This window comes from Sciurus carolinensis, chromosome 15 (genome assembly GCF_902686445.1).
Source record: "Sciurus carolinensis chromosome 15, mSciCar1.2, whole genome shotgun sequence".
Classification (NCBI taxonomy): domain Eukaryota; kingdom Metazoa; phylum Chordata; class Mammalia; order Rodentia; family Sciuridae; genus Sciurus; species Sciurus carolinensis.
In genome coordinates this window covers 8,106,687-8,130,184 of record NC_062227.1, presented here as the reverse complement: position 1 = coordinate 8,130,184, position 23,498 = coordinate 8,106,687, and the positions used below count along the sequence as shown (strand labels likewise).

The 23,498-nt window shown below is 37.7% G+C and overlaps 1 protein-coding gene across 1 annotated transcript in view; it reads right to left on the bottom strand.

Annotated features, from left to right (window-relative positions):
* Positions 1 to 741: 741 nt before the first annotated feature.
* Positions 742 to 23,498, bottom strand: part of Mfsd14b (major facilitator superfamily domain containing 14B) — a 63,361-nt gene continuing 40,604 nt past the window's right edge. Inside the window, exons 4-12 of the mRNA XM_047526565.1 lie at positions 18,318 to 18,445; positions 15,464 to 15,578; positions 12,710 to 12,928; positions 10,977 to 11,090; positions 7,188 to 7,259; positions 5,839 to 5,951; positions 4,228 to 4,325; positions 2,481 to 2,623; positions 742 to 1,799 (exon numbers count right to left, since the gene is read on the bottom strand). Of these exons, the coding sequence (XP_047382521.1) occupies positions 1,551 to 1,799; positions 2,481 to 2,623; positions 4,228 to 4,325; positions 5,839 to 5,951; positions 7,188 to 7,259; positions 10,977 to 11,090; positions 12,710 to 12,928; positions 15,464 to 15,578; positions 18,318 to 18,445 (1,251 nt within the window). The 3' untranslated portion in view covers positions 742 to 1,550. The remainder of the gene's footprint in view (positions 1,800 to 2,480; positions 2,624 to 4,227; positions 4,326 to 5,838; positions 5,952 to 7,187; positions 7,260 to 10,976; positions 11,091 to 12,709; positions 12,929 to 15,463; positions 15,579 to 18,317; positions 18,446 to 23,498) is intronic.

Below are 23,498 nucleotides of genomic sequence, written 5' to 3'. Positions count from 1 at the left end.
CTTTATAAAAGTTGTATATATTTTTTCTGTCAATACCTTCATTACATTTATAAATACAAGATTTACACAGCACCCCATCAAAAAAAAATTAAAACCCTTACAAATATCTACATATATTTCATACCTATAAAACTTCCAAAGGAGTGCTTTGTTAAAGGTAGGCCCTAGGTAATGGTCCATTTACTGTGCAGCAAAATACATATAAATCTGTAAAGTTTTCTTTGTCCATAAAACATCTCAAAAAATTAGCAAGACACTTATTGTGAAACTGAGCTTCACTAAACCCTCATATATTGTAAAGGAATTTGATGTGCGTTTTCCCATGAGATTCAAAAATCAGATAAACAGACTGGGATAAAGATTAATTGAAAACAAATGCATACTACACAGCTGTTAAGGCAGGAGTGTGATGAAGAGAACAACTGAGAAGTAGGACATGGGAGACATGGGAAGGAGCAAACAGTAATAATGTATTACGAGTCTGAACTTGGACAAAAATTCTACTGATGTGGTTACTAACCTCAACCTCTCTTAGGAATGTTCGAATTGCTAAAAATTTTCTTAGAAGTGCTCTCCAATTTCTTTGTTGCTACTAGAATGCTTGTGTCTGTTTTTTAAATTTATTTTGATTTTATTTTTTTGTGTGTGTGCGCCACGATCTTAATACGTCACCCAAGTTGGCCTCGGACAAGCGCTCCTCCCGCCTCAGTCTCTGTAGCTGGGACTATAGGCACGCGACAGTGTACTGGGCTTGCTGTACTTTTTTTTTTTTCATTTTTAAAATCATATTAGGCTTGATGTATTTTTTTCCTTCCATGAAATCACCCTGAATCTGATCAGGACACCAGGTGCAGGAATCTGAGTTGCTAGTTCAACACATTTGTATTTGTAAGAAAGATTTCCTTCACCTGGTTAAAGTTACCATCAATCCATATTACTAATCTTCATTTTAGACACGCATAGGATGTAGAGAAAATAGAGTAAAATTAAGTTTTCATTTGACCTTTGGATAAAGGCAAAAGATCCCTGATACTGAGTGACTCTTAAGAACGGCCACTCATCAATACCTCTGGGCTAAGTGGGAATAGTTCAGAGAAAGAGGAAGGAAGAAAAAATAAGGGATTCTTTACTTGAAATCTGACCCAAGATGGCAGTTCCACTATAATCCTGTGCCCTCCACTGAAAAAGGCATGGAAGGATTACTCCAGTTATTAAAGGAAATCTATCCTTTCTATCAGAGATGATTTTTTCTATTTGAGTTTCAAAGTCAGATGCCAGACAATCTTGAAAGTTGTACATTATCTGCAGGGAAGTATTTCAAATCTTACCTTCTTCTAATGTACAAATAAAAAAAAAAAAAAAAAAAGAAAGAAAAAGAGGAAATAGATGGGAGGAGGGAGAGGAGGAAGGGCAGAGGGAGTCACTTTATCAAACTTGGCCCAAAGGATGCCATTAGCATCGCCCCGCCAGCACCACGAAGTCTCCACGTGCTACGGCTCCCTCCATGGCTCTCAGAGGTGGTGTCTGCAGAATCCCATTTTCTGCTGAGTTTACAGCTCAGTGCACTGATTCCCAGGCTCTTCAAAGGAGAGCTCCCAGATGCTACTGTCTTGCAGCAGTGGCTCAATGTCCTCATCACTGCCTCGTTCTGGGGTGTTGGTTAGGCTGCCGCTGATGCTGTTGCTATGTTTTTGAACTCCACTGGCTTTCCGGTATTCAGGGATGAATAAGGCAACCAGAAAAGATATAAGAACTATACATGCTCCAAATAAAAATGGTGGGCCTGGGATGACAGCTCCCTGATGGGTGTGGGAAACAAATGGAGACATTGATTAGCTTTTTTTTAACCCAAAATTAGTCTTGAATGACCCTCCCTCCGCCCAAAAAAAATCCCATCACCAAAAAGTGACTCATTTTCTCAAGCAGCAGGTAGTTCACTAAATGTCAAGGTAAACTAACAGAACTTGGTATTTGGAATATGACACGGGAACTTGTCACTGCTTTTTTGTACAGCTTCCGAATAGCTTAACCCAACCTATAAGTCTATCAGCAGTAAATGTTTATCTGAAATCTTATCCTGTGACCTTCAGTCATGTAGTTCTGTATGTGAACATTATTAATTCCAGTTTTGCATGGAAATCTATACTAAATATTATTTTTCAAAAAAATAATTAAAAAAGCTTTCTAGCTCAATTTTGAGCTAGATTTAAGGACATTTTATTTAGCTTGACTTTATCAGAGAACAGGTTGTTGATTACAGAGACTGTGCATGTGAAAGCAGAATCCGAACAAAGTTAAAACAAATCTTTCATGTAAGACATTAAATTTCTGAAATGATCACAGGAAGCAATGAACACAGAAGTTACTGCTGTCAAATACAATAGTAACACACAGGTAAGAATGCTCTTCAAATTTAAGGTCACAAGATTTTGCTACCATCAGTTACAACCACTGTTAAAAAATATGATCCTTCAAATTACCTGGAGGGCATCGTTGTTAGAATTCAATTCTGGGCCCAACTCGGTCAGTTCTACGTGGAACATGTAGAATATAAAGCCATACAGTGCTGGCCCCAGGCCATTGCATAGTCCTCTTATTCCAGTTATGATCCCCTGGGCAACTCCTAAATCAGAATAAAGAGAAAGGAGTCAGTCTTCTCAGAAAAGCATCTCAAGATGTGAGGCTTAACAGCACTCTTTACAAACGATTCGGTTGGACTGAGCAAAAAGTACAGAGTGCAGGAAAATGGATCAGGAAGATGTCCCCACATTTTCATTACACAAATGTTTTCCTGATTTTTACTAGGCCCATTTAATACTGTTCTTGCTCTGTATTGAGGTCTAGGGAGAGATGAAATGACAGTGATTTCAGTTTCTGAAATCCTTTTGGGGCTGAATACCCCACATAGCTAGATCTACCTGTAAATGGGGAATAAAACATAAAACTAGTGAACTGAGATCTTCCTGCTCTGCTGGTTTACTAGTATATTTATAATAAAAATCTGCTCTTCACCTCTGACAGCCCTGGCTATGGGTGAGTGAAATACAGCTCTGTACACCCTCTACCACTACGGAGACTCCATCCTCATGACTGCCATATATATTCCAGATTCACCTCCAAATAAGACCTAAAGTGAAAATTTTGGGGAGTGTCAATTTTTAGATATCTGCTTTCTAACATGGCTGGTAAAAAATTAAGTTTGAACCATATGATAAGGGTATTTCTGTAACTTAAAATGGTCAAATATAATTTAGCCTAATACAATGTATTCCAACAGTTTTGCAAGTGGACACTTAGAAACATCTGTATTTGTGTCAGCATAAACAAAAACTAAGAAAATGCATGTCCTGAATGAAAGGAGTCCTCCACAGAAGGCCTGTGACTTCACACACTGTACTTTCCTGAGGATGCACAGCCAGCTGAGTTATTACTATAGCCAGGGTTGACACAGAATTTGTGGTCTTCTAGTGACACCATGTAAAAATGGTTATGAATAAGATGACTAATTTCTGATGTGGAAAAACAGGTGCAGTGAATAAACTTCCTTTTCCAATCCAGTTTTTAATATTTTTAAAAGGGCTCTTAGGCATTTAAAATTTTTTTTTTCTCTCTAAAATTTCCTGTTTCCTGACCACAGTAAGCTTGAGACATTAGGAGATGGAGAAGGAAATGGAGTAACTCTGACAGCAGACCTGCCTAAAAGGGAAGCAGAGACACAGGAAGGATGAGTAGCAGTCTGCTTTCCACAAGGCACTTATTACTTATTTTACTTCTCATTCTCCAATCACCAACAACCACAGATTTATTTTTTCTTTATCCTTCCAAAGAACAATTTCCTAAATTAAGTTCATGGACTTTGAACTATTCCAATTATAGAAATTTTAGTTATTAAGTAAATACTTCATTGCTAAATAGTCATTGTTATTTAATAGATAACTGCTGGAATATGAATAGTCTGGTTAATTCTGATGGAAACTTTTGAAAAAGGAAAATCACATTATCTGTTTCTAACTCTTAGTAATCTGAACTGATGAGCCCAGGTTTTTAAAGTATGAATTTAAGACCAAAGCAGGGAGGAAAATAATTTTCGTATCTGGCAAAGAAACAGGTATGCTTCTTAAGCAGGGACCACAGGGCTGTCACCTCCTACTGTTGATGTGGAGAGCTTCATGCTTCAGGTAGGGAGGTCTCAGCTGAAGGAGGAAACAGCGAGGGCCGCAACCTCACCTTGCTGATCTGACTCTGCGTTCCGAGAGACGAGAGCACTGACTGCTGGAAATGTGATGCTGGACATGGCAGCCACGGTCCCTGCTGCCCACATCATCCTATAATGATAAGACAGGCTGAGTCTGGGCACCAAGGAGCTCAAGGCTCAGAATGCAGCTAGTGGCAAAAGTGCAAAGGTCTTCTGTTTTCTCATATCAGTTTTATTTATTTTTTCCTCTTTAAAAATAGATTTCACACTGTTAATACCATCACTTCCTAGTCTGGAGGGGCGGGGTGCAGGGAGAAAAAAAAAAAAGCTCCATTTCCTTATTCTACTTTTTTCAAAATCTTTACTTCACCCTGGTCTCCCTAACACTACCTGCAGATGTAAACTCAATGAGCTTCTTAAGCTGACATCTTGTTTCTACGCACATCGCGTTTCCCCGGGACATTCCATTTTCCTTTGCACCTCTCAAAAGTTCACCCTCACACACCCTCAAACTGTGCAGTCTTCTAACCCTCAGCAGAGCAGTGGCCACCAACTGAGCAAACACAGCCTGCTTCCCTCAGACCTCTGTCCTTTTCTCAGTCAAAGGCTGATGTGAGTCAGTGTCAAGTGCCAGTGTGCATACAGTGAGGCCCTAACTGTACTTGTGTCTTGCTGGGTCAGACTTCTTTGGGAATGGTCCTTACTGGAAAAAGAAAAACCCTTCATGGTAAGTCTTTTTAACACTGAGAGAGTTTTGACTAAATCAGCTACTGAACCAAAGTTCACAGGACGAAAATCAAAAAGAACGAGAAAAATCAACCAAGTTAATCTTACGGAAAAAGTCACACAGAACAAGTAGTTCAAATGACATTGTGATCTCATTCAGAACTAACCAGTGTCTCCAACTCATGTCCTCCACTTAGGAATGCAAAGTGAGGACCAACTCTGGTATCTAAAACAGAGACAGGTTGGTAGAGTGCTTGCCTCTTAAGCACAAGGCCCTGGGTTCGATCCCCAGCACCAAAAAAAATAAATAAATAAATAAATAAATAAAATAAATAAAACGGAGACAGGAACTTCAGAATTTGGCAACCAGGCACAAAGGGAAACTTGTCATACAACAAAATGGAGCTCAGGAATCTTTTTGGTCCTTTTCATGGGAATCTAATGTACAGTAGTAATAACCTCCTCAGGATACACGTGGTTTTGGAGGAGACGTCAATGTTCACCAAACTTAAAAATGTTATATTATTACCTAAGGTGACTCAGCTAATTATAGCAGTGAAGCTTGCCATAATCAGCTGTTTTCCTTGTATTTTGTTTTCACTACATGTGATGCCCCTAAAAATTGGTAAATGTATTTAAAAAGCAGACACAGACCTTTACTAGAGGGCTGGGAGAAGAGGGACACACATTCAAATAAGGAATGATTCAGTGAAAGCCTGCTGAGGTGAAGGTAATCTTCACAAATTATCTTAAAATTATCTAGTTCACCCTTGTCCAACTTAAAAGTCTAAAAGTTTTTGAAATGTTGACTACAACGAACACGTAAAATAACCCTAGCTTCTTCATACTCAACAAGCTGGAGCTCCTCCAAGACACATCTGCCTGTTTACTCAGGAGAATCTAAGGGTATAGCTTACCAGGCCTGAGATCCAAACCCGTACCAGGCCAACTGGAGCATCTGGAAGCCCAAGCCGAGGAGGACTGTATTCTTATTTCCCAATGATCTCATCAAAATGCTAAGAAAGACCGTCTGCAAAGTAAAGGAGCCAACCCTGAGAAATCATGTGAACAATTTGAACACAAGCTTTGTGAACCAAGTGAAGCCCACTCACTGATTACCATGGACCTCTAGGGGTACAGTGCCTACCTGTGATCTCAGGGGTGGAATTTCAGGGGCTCCAGGATTGGCCTGGGCTTCGGGGCCTTGGGCTTCCTCCCTGAGAGTCTGTGTACTGCCCAAAAGGTCATCACAGCTATTATCAGTTACCGTGATTGAGAGGACATGCCTCAGTCTCTTTGGACAAAAGTCGACCACATAATCACAAGTATACAGCAATCCCTCCCTCCTAAGCTGAACATATACAGAACGTGTGGGATTTTGCTGGAGGTTAACAGTTTTATGAAGTTAGGATTGTTGTACGTTTGATTTTAACAAATATGTCCTCTGTTATATAACTAGTTGGAATAGTCTGAAAGGAAGTAGGATAAAAGATAGCTGGGTTGATTAAGAAAACAAACCAGAACCAGGTTCAACTTGAAAAGATTAATTTATATTTGCTAAAATAGTAAAAACAAAAACAAAAAAGGCCTTTGCCTTGATGCATTCTGATATGCCTTTCTTATTTCTCCTGGAGAGTTAATCACAAAAAAGAGTGCTCTGCTCAGCCTGGAGGCCACTTGAAGGCAACAGCCTCTGGGCAGTCCCTTAAGATATAGTGAATGCACCTGAGCACAAGATCAGGGTAGAGAACACATGTTGATCCTGTATTTATAACAGATGGGGAAATGTTTGATGCTCCTTAGTCACTGCATATACCACACTGACTCACATTTCTTTAGTCCTGGGGACGGTGGAATTTGAAAAGTTATTGTTACTTATTTCTATTTACTTTTCATCATTGAAATAACACTGAAACGTTTTTCTGGTTAATTTTGCAATATCTAAGAGTTATATTGCAGTTACTTACAAGTTTCATTGTTTTAGAGGCAAATAAAAGCACTGACCCAGTAAAGGTTACAATAAAGTTCACTGAAATAGTATGAAGTTTCTTCTAAGTCCTGATTTCAATATTCTATCAAAAAGGGACAATTCTGTGGGCTGTGTCCCCATCAGCTTTCTGGATTTGATGTTATACTCTAACTATATAAGGTGTGTCACAGCAGGGGCACAGGCAGCAGTTCAGGGGTTCCCCCTATACTGTATCAGGATTAAAAACAACAATAACAACACCTTTCTTTCTTTAAGTATGGGTGAAATTACACTCACCTGAGCCACAATAGATAGAATTCCTACCATAGCTATGAATGCTGCAATTTTAACAGATCCAAAGCCTATGACCTAAGGAAATGAAAGAAAACACTTAAGTAACACAGATAAGTTCTATTAAAATGATAGGATAAAATAGTTTAGGAAAGTTCACAAAACCAATGGCAAATGAGAGCAGTGCTGAAAGCTGAACCTACTTAACCAGTATTTTATATCTTATATTTTATAAGAAATCATTATAAGCAGGCACACCTTAAATTGTAAAACATTTTGACATTTTCTACTATATAGCTATTGTTTCATATTTCCTCTCTATTCCCAACCTACAAATTGACAAATCTTGCAATAATATACAATAGAGAAAATATGTAAGAAAATAACGACTTTTGAGGCTGCAAATACAGAATTTGCTCACCAGTGAAGTCAGTGGCTATCAATTGTGGCTGCATATTAAAATCATGTGGGGAAAAGAAGGGAGGAAGAGGAGAGCAAAGAGATGCTGGAACCCATGGAGACCGATGACATAAGAGTCTTTGAAGTACGGCCCAGAGACAGGTTGTTCTAAAAAGCTCCCATGGTACTTCTAATGAGCGAGCAGCCCAAGTTGGCTGGCAATGACTTCTAAGCTCTCAGATCTTAATAGTAGCTCTAAAATGCCAAAAATTCTTAAGCTTTAAATATTGAATTTAAACAGAACAAATTATTAAAATTCTATAAAATTCAGAAAAAGTGTCTTAAAATAAGTGTCTTGCTTCCAATCACACAACTAGGTAATAAAAGTGCTAGGGCTGGAATCCCAATTCAGTGCTCTTGATAATATTCTATTATTATCTAATCACATGATATTTAAAAAATGGAACTTGAAAATTTAGTTTTATTTAGGGGTTCTCAGCTTACATTTATAAATAGAGTATTTTTAGTATCTTTGTGGAATTAAGAATTTAAATAGCATACAATTCCCCTATTATAAGTATGCAATTCAAAGGTTTTAGTACATTTATAGAGTTGGGTAACAATCATCAAGATCAATGTTAGAAGATTTCAGCACTCCTCAAAGAATCACGGCACCCATTAGGAGATCCATTCCCCCAGACTACCTCTCCCTAACCAGCTTCCTGTCTATGTATTTGTTTATTCCAGCATTCTATATAAATGGAATCATAAAATACCAGGCTGTTGTGACTGCTTCTTTCACTTAGTACAGTGCTTTCATGTTGTTGTAGGATGTATCAGTACTTCATTGCTTCTTATTTCTGAATGATATTCTATTACATGGAGAGACCATATTTGCTAATTTATTCATTTAGTTGATGGATATTTAGATTGTTTCTATATTTTTATTACTGCAAATAATGATCAGTATACAAGTTTCTGCATTAGATGTGTTTTCATTTCTCATGGGTATATACCTAGGAGTAGATGTGCTGGGTCATGTGGTAATTCTACAGTGAGCATTTTGAAGAACTGCTAGACTCTTTTGCTCTTTTAGCAGCTACACCATTTTATACTATTTTACATTCCCACCAGCATGTTTGAAGGTTCTGACTTTTCTACGTTCCTATCTTTTTCATTATAGCTATTCTAGTGTAGGTGAAGTGGTATCTTGTTGTTTTGACTTGCACTCCCTGGACAGCTCATAATGTGCATATTTTCATGTGCTAATGGGCCTTCTGTGTATCTTTCTTGAAGAAATGACCTGTTTTTTCAGTTGGGCTGTCTTTTCATTAGTGAAAGAGTTCTATATATATTTTGGATACAAGTTCCTTATCAAATATAAGATTTTAAATATCAAATGTAATTTTAACTAAAAGTATAATTGTGTTAATTTTTTCTTTTTATTAAACTATTTTTTATTTTTACAGACACATTTTGATTCATTGTACACAAATGGGGTACAACTTTTCATTTCTATGGTTGTACTGTTAATTACTCTTGAAAGCAAGCACAAATATAAAATAACATGGAATAATTCTGATTTGCTATTATTGGTGATGGTAAAATGAACATAAGTATAGGAAAAAGGGCTAGAAGATTAGAATAATCATTATATGAAGACATCTTGATTTTTTTTTAATTGTTCCTGGAGTATTCCTATTTTACCTATATTTCTGTCTAAATTAAGTGCACATTTAATCTAACTATAAAGGAAAGTATAGTTTTCCATAGTAAACACTACCTTGCCACTCTTTCCTCTAAATCTCTAGCATCTACACACCCAAATCAGCAAAACAAAAACCGAAATCCTTGAAGAAAATTTTATTCTTATGCCACCATATAAAATACAAGTCTCATATTCTCAGGAAACAAGCAGATGAGATTTCATCAAATTTCATTTTGGGACTGGTGTTATAGCTCAGTTTTAAAATGCTTGCCTAGCAAGCCCCATGTCCTGTGTTCAATCCCCAGCACCCACCCAATTTAAAAAATTCATTTAAAAGTATCTACAAAAACTAGGAGAATTTATCTTAGGAGGAGGCCAGTTCTGCCTTTCCTGTGAAATTAATAATAGGGTAGGACCAAATGAAAAGCAGCTCAGGACTGTCAAGTCCAGAGACCTGAAGAACAGATAGACAAGGAAGGGTGATGCTTGTTATAACGATCTTAATCAGTGACCTATTTGGGGGAGGGTAAAATAGGTACATGTTTTTAAAGAGAAAGATATCAGCAGAGAGAATAGATTCTGTTTGTTGCTTGTGAACCATCTTGAGGTCCACAGCAGCAGCTGAGCTGCTGGCAATGAGGTTGGGTCAGCAAGCTGGCCATGATCAGAGACCTAAGTCAAGGAATATCTGAATAAGTGCTACTTCTATGTGAAATCTAATGGCTAGTGTTATGAATTTAAAAAATGATATATGGATGTTTCTAACTTCTTTATTCATAACTGCTAAAATTTGGAAGCAAGCAACATATCCTTCAGTAGGTTAATGGATAAACTATGAAACATCCAGTAGCTGAAATGGACTACAAAAAGAATGAGCTAATAAGTCAAGAAAAGACATGGAGGATGCTTAAATGCATATTACCAAGTGAGAGAAGCCACTCTGAAAAGGCTATAAACTGTACAATTCCAAGCCTGTGACATTCTAGGAAAGGCAAAACTATGGAGACAAAGAGACCAGGAGTTGGGGGTAAGGAGAGGGATGAATAGGCAGAGCATAAGGAATTTCAGGGCACTGAAAATGCTCTGACACTACAGTGTTGGAAACGTGTCATTATACTTTTGTCTAAACCATAGAGTGTGTAACACCAAGAAGTGGAGTCTAATGTAAACTAAGACTGAGTGATGACAATGTGTCGATGTAGTCCATCAGCTCTAGTAAAAAGACCACCCTGGTGCCAGGATATTGATAGTGGAAGAGGCTATGTACCTAAAACTGCTCTAAAAAGACTTAAAAATTACAATAAATTCTGTTTCTGTTAATCCTCTCTGCTAATCCTTTCTGTATAATCCTCAAAGGGATTTTTCCATAGTAGATGTATTGCTAGATTTTATTATTATGTTTTGATACAGGATCTTGTTATGTTGCTCAGGCTGGTTGCAAAATCATGAGCTCAAGTGATCCTCCAGTCTCAAAAGAGTAGGTGGGACAACAGTGCCACACCTGGCTTCTTACTACCTTTTATATCATCACTGAATTGAAGGTCTCTGTTTACTAATTCTCTGCCATAATTTTTAACTAGAAGCTAGTTCACATTTTCCTCTCTATAGGGTTCCCTAATTTATCCTTGGATAGATTCCAATCTTTGCTATTCTTCATGTTCAGATACTACTAGACATCCACTACTCACCTGCCTGAGATAGAGAAAAAAGCTTGAATACTGTCCAGCTTCAGGAAGATACGAAAGAAACACGGTGATGCAGATCAATAAGACAGTAGAATCTTTCCCAACTTTCTTCAATGACTGGGAATAAGCAGAAAACAAACATAAAAAGTCAACAGCCATAATGTCACCAATATATGGAATACCGACATCGCTAATTTGATCTATTAAGATACATAACAAAAGTCCAATGCATTATAAAAGGCTTAATATTAAATCTATAACTGGCTCTCTGGAAATTTCAAGTTCTTATTTCAGATGTATGTATTTCAAGCATTGCAGCTTTTTAAAAAGCACTTGCTCATCTTCGTTAACAACACTGGTTCATACCCCTAACAGGTCCCAAACATCCTATAAATAGGCCCTAAACATGTATTTCTATAGACTCATTTAAGAAAATCACTTTTCTCTCTTGATTTGTAATATAACTACTTCTTTAAGATCAAAACCAGTACAGGATTTTCATTACACCTAAATTCACTCTGGCCTTCAAAATATTGATAATTGATTTGCCTGTAAACCCGGTTAGACAAAAAAATATGCTTCAGACTAGTAAGAGTCTTCTGAACGTTACTTCTTTGTTGAAAAATCTGTTTTACACAGGATTACTTAGCAGAACCAAAAAGGTGCACTGTTACTGAAGGAATGAAAAGTGCTGCTGAAGAGCTTCTAGGTCCCCACCCTGCAACCTTTATATAATTTATAATAGCAAAACCAGCCAGTGTCTGTTGAGGCCTTACTACACACCAGAAACTAGTGCACTGATGCATGTTAACTGAATCCTCACAACTACCCTGAGAAGTGAGCCACAGTAGTTCCACTTCACCGAGGAGCTTCTAGGCGAAACTTGATTGCCGTATGACAAGATGGTGGGAAGCCTAACCAACTGGCATCCTAGCCACTCCTGCTTCCTTCCCCAAACTCCTTTTTTATCACCTGACATTCTGGCACAAAAAGAATGAGCAAGGTCCACCAGGTTCTGCTCTGAGTGGGCATTTTAGAAAAGAACTTTGATGAGTTACATTTTATTTTACTTGTATTTTTCCTAAAAGGTAACCTTGGGGGACAAAAAGCAAGAAAGTCTCTGCTTCTTTCATTCTCCCCCATGTTACTTCTTTCAGTAGTAATTTCAAACTAGATAAGGGGTGGGGGTAAGAGATAAGATACTTTTCTCAGCAATTTTTTTGATTTTACTGAAGGATATCCCTTAATCCCACACTTCCTCCCTCCCCTACAAAAAAGATCATAAAAAACAAATAATCTTAACCTGCAAAATCTAAGTTCACAGCCTCTGGTCAAAGTGAATATATATTAACAATTTAGAAAATAACTTTTTTAGTTAGATCAAATGTATTATCCCTTTTAGAATTAAAATGAACCACTTGAAATGACCACCTTCATTATCTTGCTTAAAAAAAAAAAAAAAGAATGAAAATAACTATGCAAAAAGAAACTTCTTTCATAAGCTGTCATCAGGAATTAACCGTACATTCGCCTTTCCTCTCTTCACTATGACATGCTTGGCTTAGGTACCAATTCTACATATTTTTTCATGGTCAAACAACCTCAGTCCCTTGTAATTAAAATTTTTCTATTTTTACTGGAGAAAGAAATGGATCCATCTGCTGGGATGCTCAAGGCTGCAGGCATTTCTTTTGTTTGCTTGCGTTAGACATTACAAACTGAATATTTTCATTTACCGCAAAAGGGTCTGCTTGTTTCCAAGAAATCTGAGCTCCCCAGGAAACTGGTCTCATTTTCTCTGGCAAAGATTCTGGGACAGCCACCAAGATGAAACAGATGTCCAGAAGAGCCACCACTGTGGCCACGAGCACGACGAGGCTGTCTCCATAACTGGCAGAAAGGTATGCTCCAATGGCTGGGCTGCTGACAAGACTAGCTGCAAAAGTGGCTGAGACCTGCAAGAAAACACACTGTCACTCAGGTGCCACAGATGCACATCTGTAGAAAAAACATGTTCCTACCCAGAGTCCCACCTGCTGCAGGTGCACACCTGTGGGAAAACACTCTCTCCCCTAGGTCCTGTGGGTATACACCTGCACTCATCCGTCCCTGGCTTTAAACAAGAAAAAGAAATATGTTGCATACAAATTTTAAGAATAAAAAAGAATGAAAGGAACCTGGGTTGTGGCTCAGTGTTAGAGCGCTACCTAATATGCATGAGGCACAGGGTTCGATCCTTACCACTGCATATAAATAAATGAGTAAAATAAAGGTCCATCAACATCTTAAAAAATTATAAAAGAAGAATTAAGGGCTGGGGAGATAGCTCAGTCGGTAGAGTGCTTGCCTTGCAAGCATCAAGGCCCTGAGTTCATATCCCCAACACCAAAAAGAAAAAAAAAAAAGAAGAATTAAAGTAATTCTGTTTAAGAGTTTATTCACAAATAAATTGGAGATGTCCTGGAGAGCTATGGGAGTAAAATTGTGAAAACTTACCCCATAAATAAAGGGGATGGGAGATGTGGAGAATTCCAATTCGGGAATCAAGAATTCCTTCATTCAGTGTTTAGTGAGTACCTACAATGTACCAGTTGAAGAAGGTAACAAAACTCCTGCTCTTTCCATTTAATTTGAGAAGCTCAGGACTCCACACAGCTGCCTGCAGACTGACTGCAGTGGAAAGTGAACAACAACGAAAGCAGTGCTGTTATCCCTTCAGGTGCTGTGGAGCACTGGGTGTCCTGAGGGTTGAGGGAACATCACTGCAGTGTCCTCAGGTCAAGAGGGAGCAGTCTATGATGCAAAATGTGCCTTTCTTAAAATTGAAAGGAGCCTCCTTGTTTAGTTTTTTATTGCTTTAAATCTAAATCCCTCTTCACTTAACATTCAATGGGACTCTGGTGAATAAATATAAAGAATGACTTCACCACAACAAACTCTCCATGAGCATTAAGTTACTTATTAACAGGACTATTCACTGCTGTGGCCTGGAAAAAATTATCACTTTCTTGGTTTACTAGACAAAGTTTAATAAAGAAGGTACATATATACATTATATATTGTTTTCTAACGGGTTTCAAAATGCCTTTTAGAACCTAACTTGCACATCCTGAAAGTAAATTACAATAAATTCTCCTACCTCTGTAAGAGAGGCTGCAAGAGTCCTGGCCCAGAGATAAACCCAGCAGCCTACTTGTTGAGTTGCTGGAGCTGGCTGGGATACTTCAGTAGGGCCCTGGTCCAGCTAGGATGTGCACCCATGAGTAGGCATGAATCCAAACTGCCATCTTAGGATGACGAGCTAAGCTAGAGAGGGTAAGTCAGAGCCTCTTCTGGTGACTACTGCAAACTCTCTCAGAAATCTTTAAAGAATTGCCGCTCAGCCCCACAGTTTTGTGAATGGTTTTCCTGCTGAAAGCAAGGGACAGAAATCCAATAAAATTGCAGGGAACTGAGTATCCCTGCAGGCATTTCCCATGGTGCAGAAGAAAGCTGCATCACTGTGACCAACAGGCTCATGGCACTCTTTACCATCCTGATGGCCAATCCTATGGCTCACATTGAATACCGTGCTTCCTTTGAAGCCATCCTGTCAGCTTTTTCCTCTGTCCTCACAATGCTCTGCAGATGCCCTTGTTTCAGGAGTGGGCATGAAAGACATGCATGGGAGGAATTCAAGAGGGAAGGGAGAGCGAGCAGGTAGAGTCGAGGGAAGAGGGGCTGAATGAAAGAAAAGATTTGAACTACTAAAGCTGACTAAGTACAAAGTGCTTGTGTGGAAGAGTGATGATTGTCTACATGCCCATCGTGAACTTACTCACTTAGTCAACAGTGAAGATCTACCCAACGCTATTCCAGGAAGTGGATTTCAAGGAGAGTAATTACCTGGTTTCTGGCATCCATTCCCCTCTCACCTATTATTCTCCACAATCCAGCCAGATCATTCTTATTATTATTATTTTGAACATTTTCAAACACAGATGAATTTGGGAGAAGGGTATGACGCACACTCACTTGTGTACCAACAGGTTCAGGCACTGAACACATGCCCGCACGTCCACCCACATGTGCATGTGCTCTTTTCCCTGAACTACTTGAAAGTAACTTGCAGAGTAGTGACACTGACCCAAAATGCTTCTGCTGTCATCTTCTAATAGGTCTTTCTTTTCCTACATAACCACAATACCATTATCATGCCTGAGAAAATTAGAAAGATAGTCTAATATACCAAATTATCAGTCTCCCGTAACTTTTATTTTTCAACAACTATTTGCTGCACGAATGAACAATTCTTCTTCTATAGTTCTATCACCAAATGAGTGCCCAAAGACACACAACCAGCTACTGAGTAACAGTGGATTAACACTGCTCAGGCTCTAACACCTCTGCAATCCCACTTCTGGATCTTATTTGAAATCTTACTTTCTGGTGAATCTCTGATAGAATGTTAATTATTACTCCAATTTAAAAAAATAAATCTAGTATCTTACCCATCCATATGCAGTACTTCGCTCGTGCTCCTGAGTGACATCAGCTACATAGGCAAATATCACAGAGAAGGTGACTGAGAAGACTCCAGACACAGAAATCATGGCAAAATACCACCTATAAAGAGATTATTTTAATTATCCAGGAGAGACATTTATGTACAGCTTTATACTAGCACCAAAAATATCATGTAAAGATTACAAACCAAGAAATAAATATACGGGTATATGTAGTGTATACTTAAAAGGCATAAAAAATTAAGGAGGAAGAAGAAATACAGTAATTCTGTTATAGCTCATTTGATCTAAAAAAAATGAAACAGAAGAGAAAAAAAGAATAAGGGGATTGAATAAAAGTTTTAGGTATATTGTTTCAAAGGCAGCCAACAGAATAAAAATTTTTCAAATTTTCTTCCTTTAGTTAAGAAAAGGACATATATAACAAATTATTTTTAAAAGTCTACATAAAAGGAAAAAGCATAACAAAAAATATTAATGCAATTAAGACCAAAAATGTCTATTATTGGGCTGGGGAGATAGCTCAGCTGGTAGAGTGCTTGCCTCGCAAGCACAAGGCCCTGAGTTCGATCCCCAGTACCGCAAAAAAAAAAAAAAAAAAAGTCTATTATTTGCAAAGATGCTTAAAAAAACCTAGTTAAAATATTAGTAAACAGAATCTTAACAAAAAGTATAGTTCATTCCAGGACATAGGAATACTTTAATATTAGGAAGGCTGGGGTTGTGGCTAAGTGGTAGAGCACTCGCCTAGCATATGTGAGGACCCTGGGTTCCATCCTCAGCACCACATAAAAATAATATAAAGGCACTGTGTTCACCTACAACTAAAAATTATATTTAAAAAAAAATTAGGAAATATAGTAATATAACTAATCCTATTAATAGCTCATAAGGAGAAAAAGCAATCTCCATTCATGCTAAAAAATCATTCAATAAAGTTTCATATCCAACATTGATTTGAAAAAAGAAAATCTCTGGGTAAAAGAGGAATGAGTAGTTTTCAAGACAAAAGTTAGCCCTGGGTCTACGAATGAAACTGCCACTCTGCCTTCAAAAGACCAGGCTACAATCCTCACTTCAACCTTACAATTAGTCAGCAAAATTAGCCAAAGCAGGGAGCAGTATAATGACAGGAAGGAAAAAGAAAATTATTTATAGACAACATTAATATACCTTGAAAATCAAGCAATTATAAGAAAAAATTATAAGAAAAGTTAAAAGGAGCTGAGCCTGTGGCTCAGTGGTAGAGTGCCTGCTTAGTATGTGTGAGGCACTGGGTTTAATTCTCAGCAAATATCAAAACAAAGGTCCATCGATATCTTTTTAAAAATCTAACTCATTAGAAAAGTATGTGTTTGTTCTTGGACCTGAAGATTCAAAACCAGAAGTACTTTATAAAATGTTATCACCTGGTAGAAAATAAAATGATTATGGGAACCCAACAAATTTACTTATTTTTATTTTTTTGGTACTGGGGATTGAACTCAGGGGTGCTCCACCACTGAGCTATATCCTCAGATCTTTTTAAAAATATTTTAACTCTGAGACAGGGTCTTGCTAAGTTGCTGAGGCTATCCTCAAACTTGCAATCCTCCTGCCTCAGCCTCCTGAGTTGCTGGGATTACAGGTGTGTACCACCACACCTGGCCCAACAAATTTAGAATATAACAAATGGTGACGTGAAATTCCTGTCAGAAATCAAATGAAAACATTTCACAAGAGGCAACCAACAAACAAAACCTATGAATATATTAACTGCATTAAAAACCAAAATAAGACTGAGCACATAGCTCAGTGGTAGAGTGTTCAGCTCAAAATTCTCTCATTCCCAGCACCATGGCAAAATACCAACAAACAAAAACCTCCACCAAAAGAAAGCTTCCATATTTAAGTATTGTATTCACATAGAAAGATTGTCTCAACAGCATGAATACTGGCCAAAATACCATCCTCTGGCCTCTAGAGGATGTATAAATTCCCACCCCTCCATGGCAAATAAACAGACTTTGGTTACCTACTAGATTTATCACACTGAAGGAGAAAAAAATGGACTCAAATTTAAATTTATATTATGATTCAGAATAAACTATCAGTCCTACTATACTAAACAGAAAAGTGATTCCTATCCATTATGACATAAACTATGCTCATGTCAGTGCCCCAGAGCAATGAGCTGACAAAAACAATACATTTGCAATGTCCACTGAGCCACAAGGGGACTGTAAGCCACTCCCAGGATGGAACTCCTGTAACTGACATCACGGCAACAACAGTTGCCCTTAAAGGTAGTTTTTATTTCTATTTATTTACCTAAGTAATTTATCTGAGACTTAATTCTGTGGGCTTTTTCCTTTCTCATTTATAAAATGGGCACGGATGGCCACTACCCACTGGTTTTTGGCAGTACCAAAGAGAACAAATAAAAGCAGAGGTACAAATGCTCTGAGGTGGTTTTGAAGTTATCTACAAAGGTTAAGTACAGGTTGCATATGCCTTTCTGAAATGCTTGAGACCAGATATATTTCAGATTTGGGTTTTTGTTTTTGTTTTTCCTTCTGGAATATCTGCATAAACACAGAGATATCTTGGGGATGAGACTGAGTCCAAACAGGAAATTCATCCATGCTTCATATATATCTTACACACATCGCCTGAAGATAATTTTATGAAATATTTTTGACATGAAACCAAGTTTGTGTACACCAAATCATCAGAATTGCTTTGTCAGTGCTTGAAAATCTTTGGGGTGTGGAGCATTGAAATTTCGGATTTCTGGATTCTATTATTTACATGTGACTCAAAACAGGCTGGTAGAATAGCGAAGAGCTGAACCACTCACCATGGGCTGATCCGCATCAGTGGGATAGGGAAGCAGGTGAAGAATACAGTGCCAAGGAGAAAAGGCTTCCTCCCCCACACGTCGGAGAGCGCGCCTATGAGCGGGGCACTCAGAAAAGAGAGCAGGCCCTGGAGAAGAAACAGAAGCAAAGATCAGACGTGGACTGCGATCCCCCAAATATCTGCAATTCTTATTTTCTAGATGCATTAGTTCCAATTAATTTTACTGGTTTCCAAACAGAATAATTTGAAACATTAAATACAAACTGCTATTTAAAACAAAATTCTAATAAACATTCTTAACATGCTATTAGAAATGAAAGGAAGGAGTTAAAAAGCTTGCTTTCTAGAAGAAACTGAGAAAAAGATGATATGCAACATATATACCCATGGTTGGGCCATAAGATTAAAACATACCAAGCATATGGGAAGAAGCCAGAAACTTAATTCCCTTTGATAAATACATATGACATATTGCTTCTGTGCACAGCTCAGTATTAATTGGTGCAATCAAGATACCCAAACGAACACATGCCATAGACCTCAAAGACCTTAAAAAGGATGAGTGTACATACATTAAATGTCTGAAAGAAAAGTGGATTCTTTGTCAATTCCTGCCTGGTGATCTCAGGAAGAAAGAACACCTAATTTTAACCACAGAGCTGAGGCTAAGGGCAGGCAAGCTTGAGACAAATAACATACACAAAAGCAAAGAAACTCCCATCTACTACTTGCCCATTGTTTACCAGTCGCTGCTAGCCACTTTCACATCAACACTACAGATGAGGGGCCAAGGGAGGTTTGGTGATGGACAAGGGTAGAAAAATGCTGGTAATTAATAAATTGGGTATGACATAGGTATTTATTATGTTATTTCTAATTTTTATGCATTTGAATTTTCATAAAATAAAAAAAATTTAATTTTTATTTATTTAATTTTAATTTTTAATTTTCATAAAATAAAAAAATCTTTAAAAAATTCCTCTGGCCAGGCATAGTAGTACACAGCTGTAATTCCAGTGACTTGGGAGGCCAAGGCAGGAGGATTACAAGCTCAAAGCCAACCGCAGCAAATTAGCAAGGCCCTAAGCAACTTAGTGTGACCTTGTCTCAAAAAATAAAGTAAGTCTGAGATGTGGCTCAGTGGTTAGGCATCACTGGGTTCGATTCCCAGTACAAAAAAAAAAACCACCAAAAACAACAAACCAAAAACAAACAACCTTTACATAGCATATAAATAGGACTCACCAAAATCTGACCACTGACATACATCCTATGCTTTGGCTACACACAATGTTTGTGGTTTTCTGAATGTACCATGTTCCTTTGTGCTAATGGTCTTTTGCATAGGCCCACATGCCTGCTACCCTTCCCACACTTGGACCCAGTAAGCTGCCATTCTTCCTGACCAGGAACAAGAAGCACCTCTTCTTCTAGCTAGTCTCTCAGCTACTAAAACAGAATTCAATACATCATGGGTGTCAGGTGAGGGAAGGAGCATAATAAGCAAGTTTCCCCACCTAATACATACATACCTCTTTTATTGTCATTTCAAAACTTCATTACAATTCTACTTATTTGTCTATTTTCTCTACTGGATTAAAAACATAGTATTAACAGAAGGATGAGGTTCCTTTTCATCTCTGTACCCTGATGTCCATAAAAGAACTGGCTGGTGAATTGAACAGAACGTTTAAGGGGAAATCAACTCAAAGAAGTTTCCAAGATCACATAGCTGGGAGGAAAAAGGAACAGATTCCAAACCCTCTTTGGCCATGGACACCAGTTAACTCCAGTTAATCCTACATGAATTGTCCAGGACAGATGACATGGGTAAAATTAAGTAAGGGGAGGTGAGAGGAGAACTCAATGGAGAGGCCAGCTGAAAAGAAAAGCTTTTTTGGCTCCTATGAAATGTAAACTTTATCATGGCCCAGGGAACGAACCTTGATTCCTGAGCCATAGTAGACTTTAAGGGCATTTGGTGGGCTCTCCTATCTAAAGTAATAGAAGATTAAATAATTTTCCTGTCAGAGCTAAAAGATGGCAGAAGAAAGGCTCAAATTTAGGACTTATGATAATCAGCTTCATGAATTTTAGAAAACATTTTATGTTCCTTCAGAATCTCACAAGTATAAGACCTGAGTATCTAGATAGTTGGTCAAGAAAATGAAATTTAAGAGGGTAAGGCAGTAGAAAACAATAAACATGAACACCATCAACAGTAACAAAAACTTTTGAAGTACAAAGAACCCAGGAAAAGTTTTTGCACAGTTTTGATTTCCGATTTCATACAATGCTTAAAATTGGGAATGTTCCTCTTTTGTGTGTGTGTGTGTGTGTGTGTGTGTGTGTGTATGGGGGGGTGCTTGGGCCCTGCACACTCGGCAAGTACTCTTACCACTGAGTCACATTCCCAGTCCCACATATACTATTTTTGAATAACAGATAGGAGAAGGTCAAGTATTAAAGTTATATTTAAAATAATGTAGTTTAATAGAAAAAATAATGTCTCCTAGATTATGAACTTAAATTTCATTTTAATACCTACTTTAAATATTGCTTAAATCAAATCCTCAGTGACAATAACAGATACTAAAATTATCCTGTTTTATTAAGATGCTACAATACAATTTAATAAAATACTTGCCTCTTTGGCAAACTTATATTTCCCAAAAATCAAAGACTTTCTTCTGTCAGTTAATTTCTTTACTACCCAAACAGACCTTAAATCCCATCTAGCCACATTATTGGAGCTGTAGATTGAGCAGGACATTCTGTACTTTGATGGGCAAGTACTTCATAAATATTAAAGTTGCAGAGTACCATTTGCAAGTAAGAACAAAATGCTTAAAAATTAAAATCAGACTGACATCAAAACCCTAGACTTCATGTGAAATATAGTCAGTTCTCATTATTCTATAAAGTCACCACAAACACTGTATGAGTACATGTGGGACCACTGCTCCCAGAGCAAACAAGCATAGCTGTGGCCTGATCCACCTCAGACACACATGCATGCCAAGCAGCTCAACCTTTTCCCTTGCTCTGGCTGCATCTGCAAATGATCATGAAAGCACTTTGAGTACCGATTTTGGGGTCAATACTCACCTACTGAGTAGATGAATTAAAAAAATGGAATCTATAAATAACAAGGATTCACTGTACTTGTATCATGAAACCATAACCCAACAAGTATAGGTCCTAATTTTACAAAGCATCAATTAAAACTCATTCAATTAAATGAAATTACCCAAAACATTTTAAAAAGTTTAGAAAGAATGGCAAATACAACTCACCCAAAACAAACATACACAAATTTTACAATTAGCAGTCATCATAAAAGTTTCAATCATATATTTCATTAACATATACAACTGGCAGAATATTTGATAATATATACAGTTTGAGTCAATACCCTTAAAAAGCCTTAAAACTAAAAATAGTATTTTGTTTCCCTTCAAAAATTATAATTAACTTTACGACTAAGTTTGGGAGAACCATGGTACTAGTGAAGATTAAAGTATAAAGTTATATATTTCTGAAGACTTAATTTTTTCCATAAAAAAGTTAACATTTTGGAGCAAAATTTCAGTTTCCTTTAATAAGTCAAGAGGAACCTGCAACAGGTAAACACTGGTTACCCTCACATTATATTCATTTTGATTTTTCATAGTATTTATGTATTTATGTACTTATTTATTTATTATTGTATTTATTTTTGCGATACTAGGGACTGTGCTCAGGGCGTTGTGCATGATGCTGGGCAAGAACTCTATCTACCACCCAGCTATATCCCCAGTCCTCATACAATAGTTTATTAACAATGATTTTTAAATCTCTTCTGTTCCTTTAAGCTAAATCAAAGGAAAATCTCACATCAATGGAACTGCTCTGCTTTTTCATATAACTGACAAATACAGATCTTTTAGCACAAAAGCAATTTTAAAACAGGCTCATCTTTATGTTGTAGACCTGAGACCTTGCACAAAGAACCAAGTTTCCTTCCCAGAGTGCCTATCAATCAGTTTAATGGGTCAAATAAGCAAGCCACATAACATGAAGCTAATTCAATTACGTAAGGGCCAGGCAAGGAGATCTGTAAAGCATGGGGAGCTATGTACTAGAAGTATCCAAGGGAAGCAATAAAGGCAGGAGAGCTGGGGATTCTGGGAGGTGGAAGAGGTAAGGCAAGAAAATCAGGGAAGAGTCTCTAAGAGAAAGAAGAAAGAAAAAAAAATGCAAAAGGAAAGTTAAAAGGCTTTCCTAGATCTTAGAACTAGGCCTCTGCTTCAAATTCTCATTACAAGAAAGCTCAGCATGGCTTAAAGCAGCAATAATTGCCAGCATACACCACAGGTCCATGCATTTCACCTCCCTGTGAGGTGGTACTACCAGGGTTAGTCAGTAGCTTGGGCCCAGGGTAGAAGTAGGGTTCAGCTCAGTGTCTGTGAAGTTCCACAGCCTGAGCTCTCATGTCTAGGCCCACCTCTAGACCAATTACTAAACTATTTTATTATTAAGAGTACAGTCTATTATAAAAAACTGCACTATAACATATGAAGTCATCTATCTCAACTAGGCTATTTTAACAGTTTTTAAAAAGATGAAAAGGACAGTCTTTGTTACAGTTCCAAGTATTCTGTGTGTGCAATGTGTGTGTGTGTGTGTGTGTGTGTGTGTGTGTGTGTGTATGCATGAGTATATGTACTTGTGAAAAGCATTATAACCTATTAATTCTAAATAGTAGTTAAGAGGGGAACTTGGAAGATGTCCTGTTTTTTCTCTAAGATTTCTTAACATCAGACAATAGTTTGTGAGTGTGTACTTATGCTAAACTACTATGCTAAGCACTACTTGATTTAAAATGCAGGGACACTTCATAGCAATTCCTAGGACTACAGAATACCATTAAATGTATCTAGAAAAGTGTCCTTGCAGAGGAACAGAAAGTCTTGTGGTTATCCTCTTGAACAGATCAAACTGGACAGTGAAGTCTAAGCCAGGAAGAAGACATCAGTGTCAGGACCCCTCATGGGTAAGCCTCAAGCTGACTCCCTGGGTCTCCCCTGGCAGCGATGTGAAAGCTAAGTGTGTTAGTCAGCATCTCACCACTGTACCCAAAATATCTAACAAGAACAACTTGAAGGAAGTTTATTTTGGCTCATGATTTCAGAGGTTC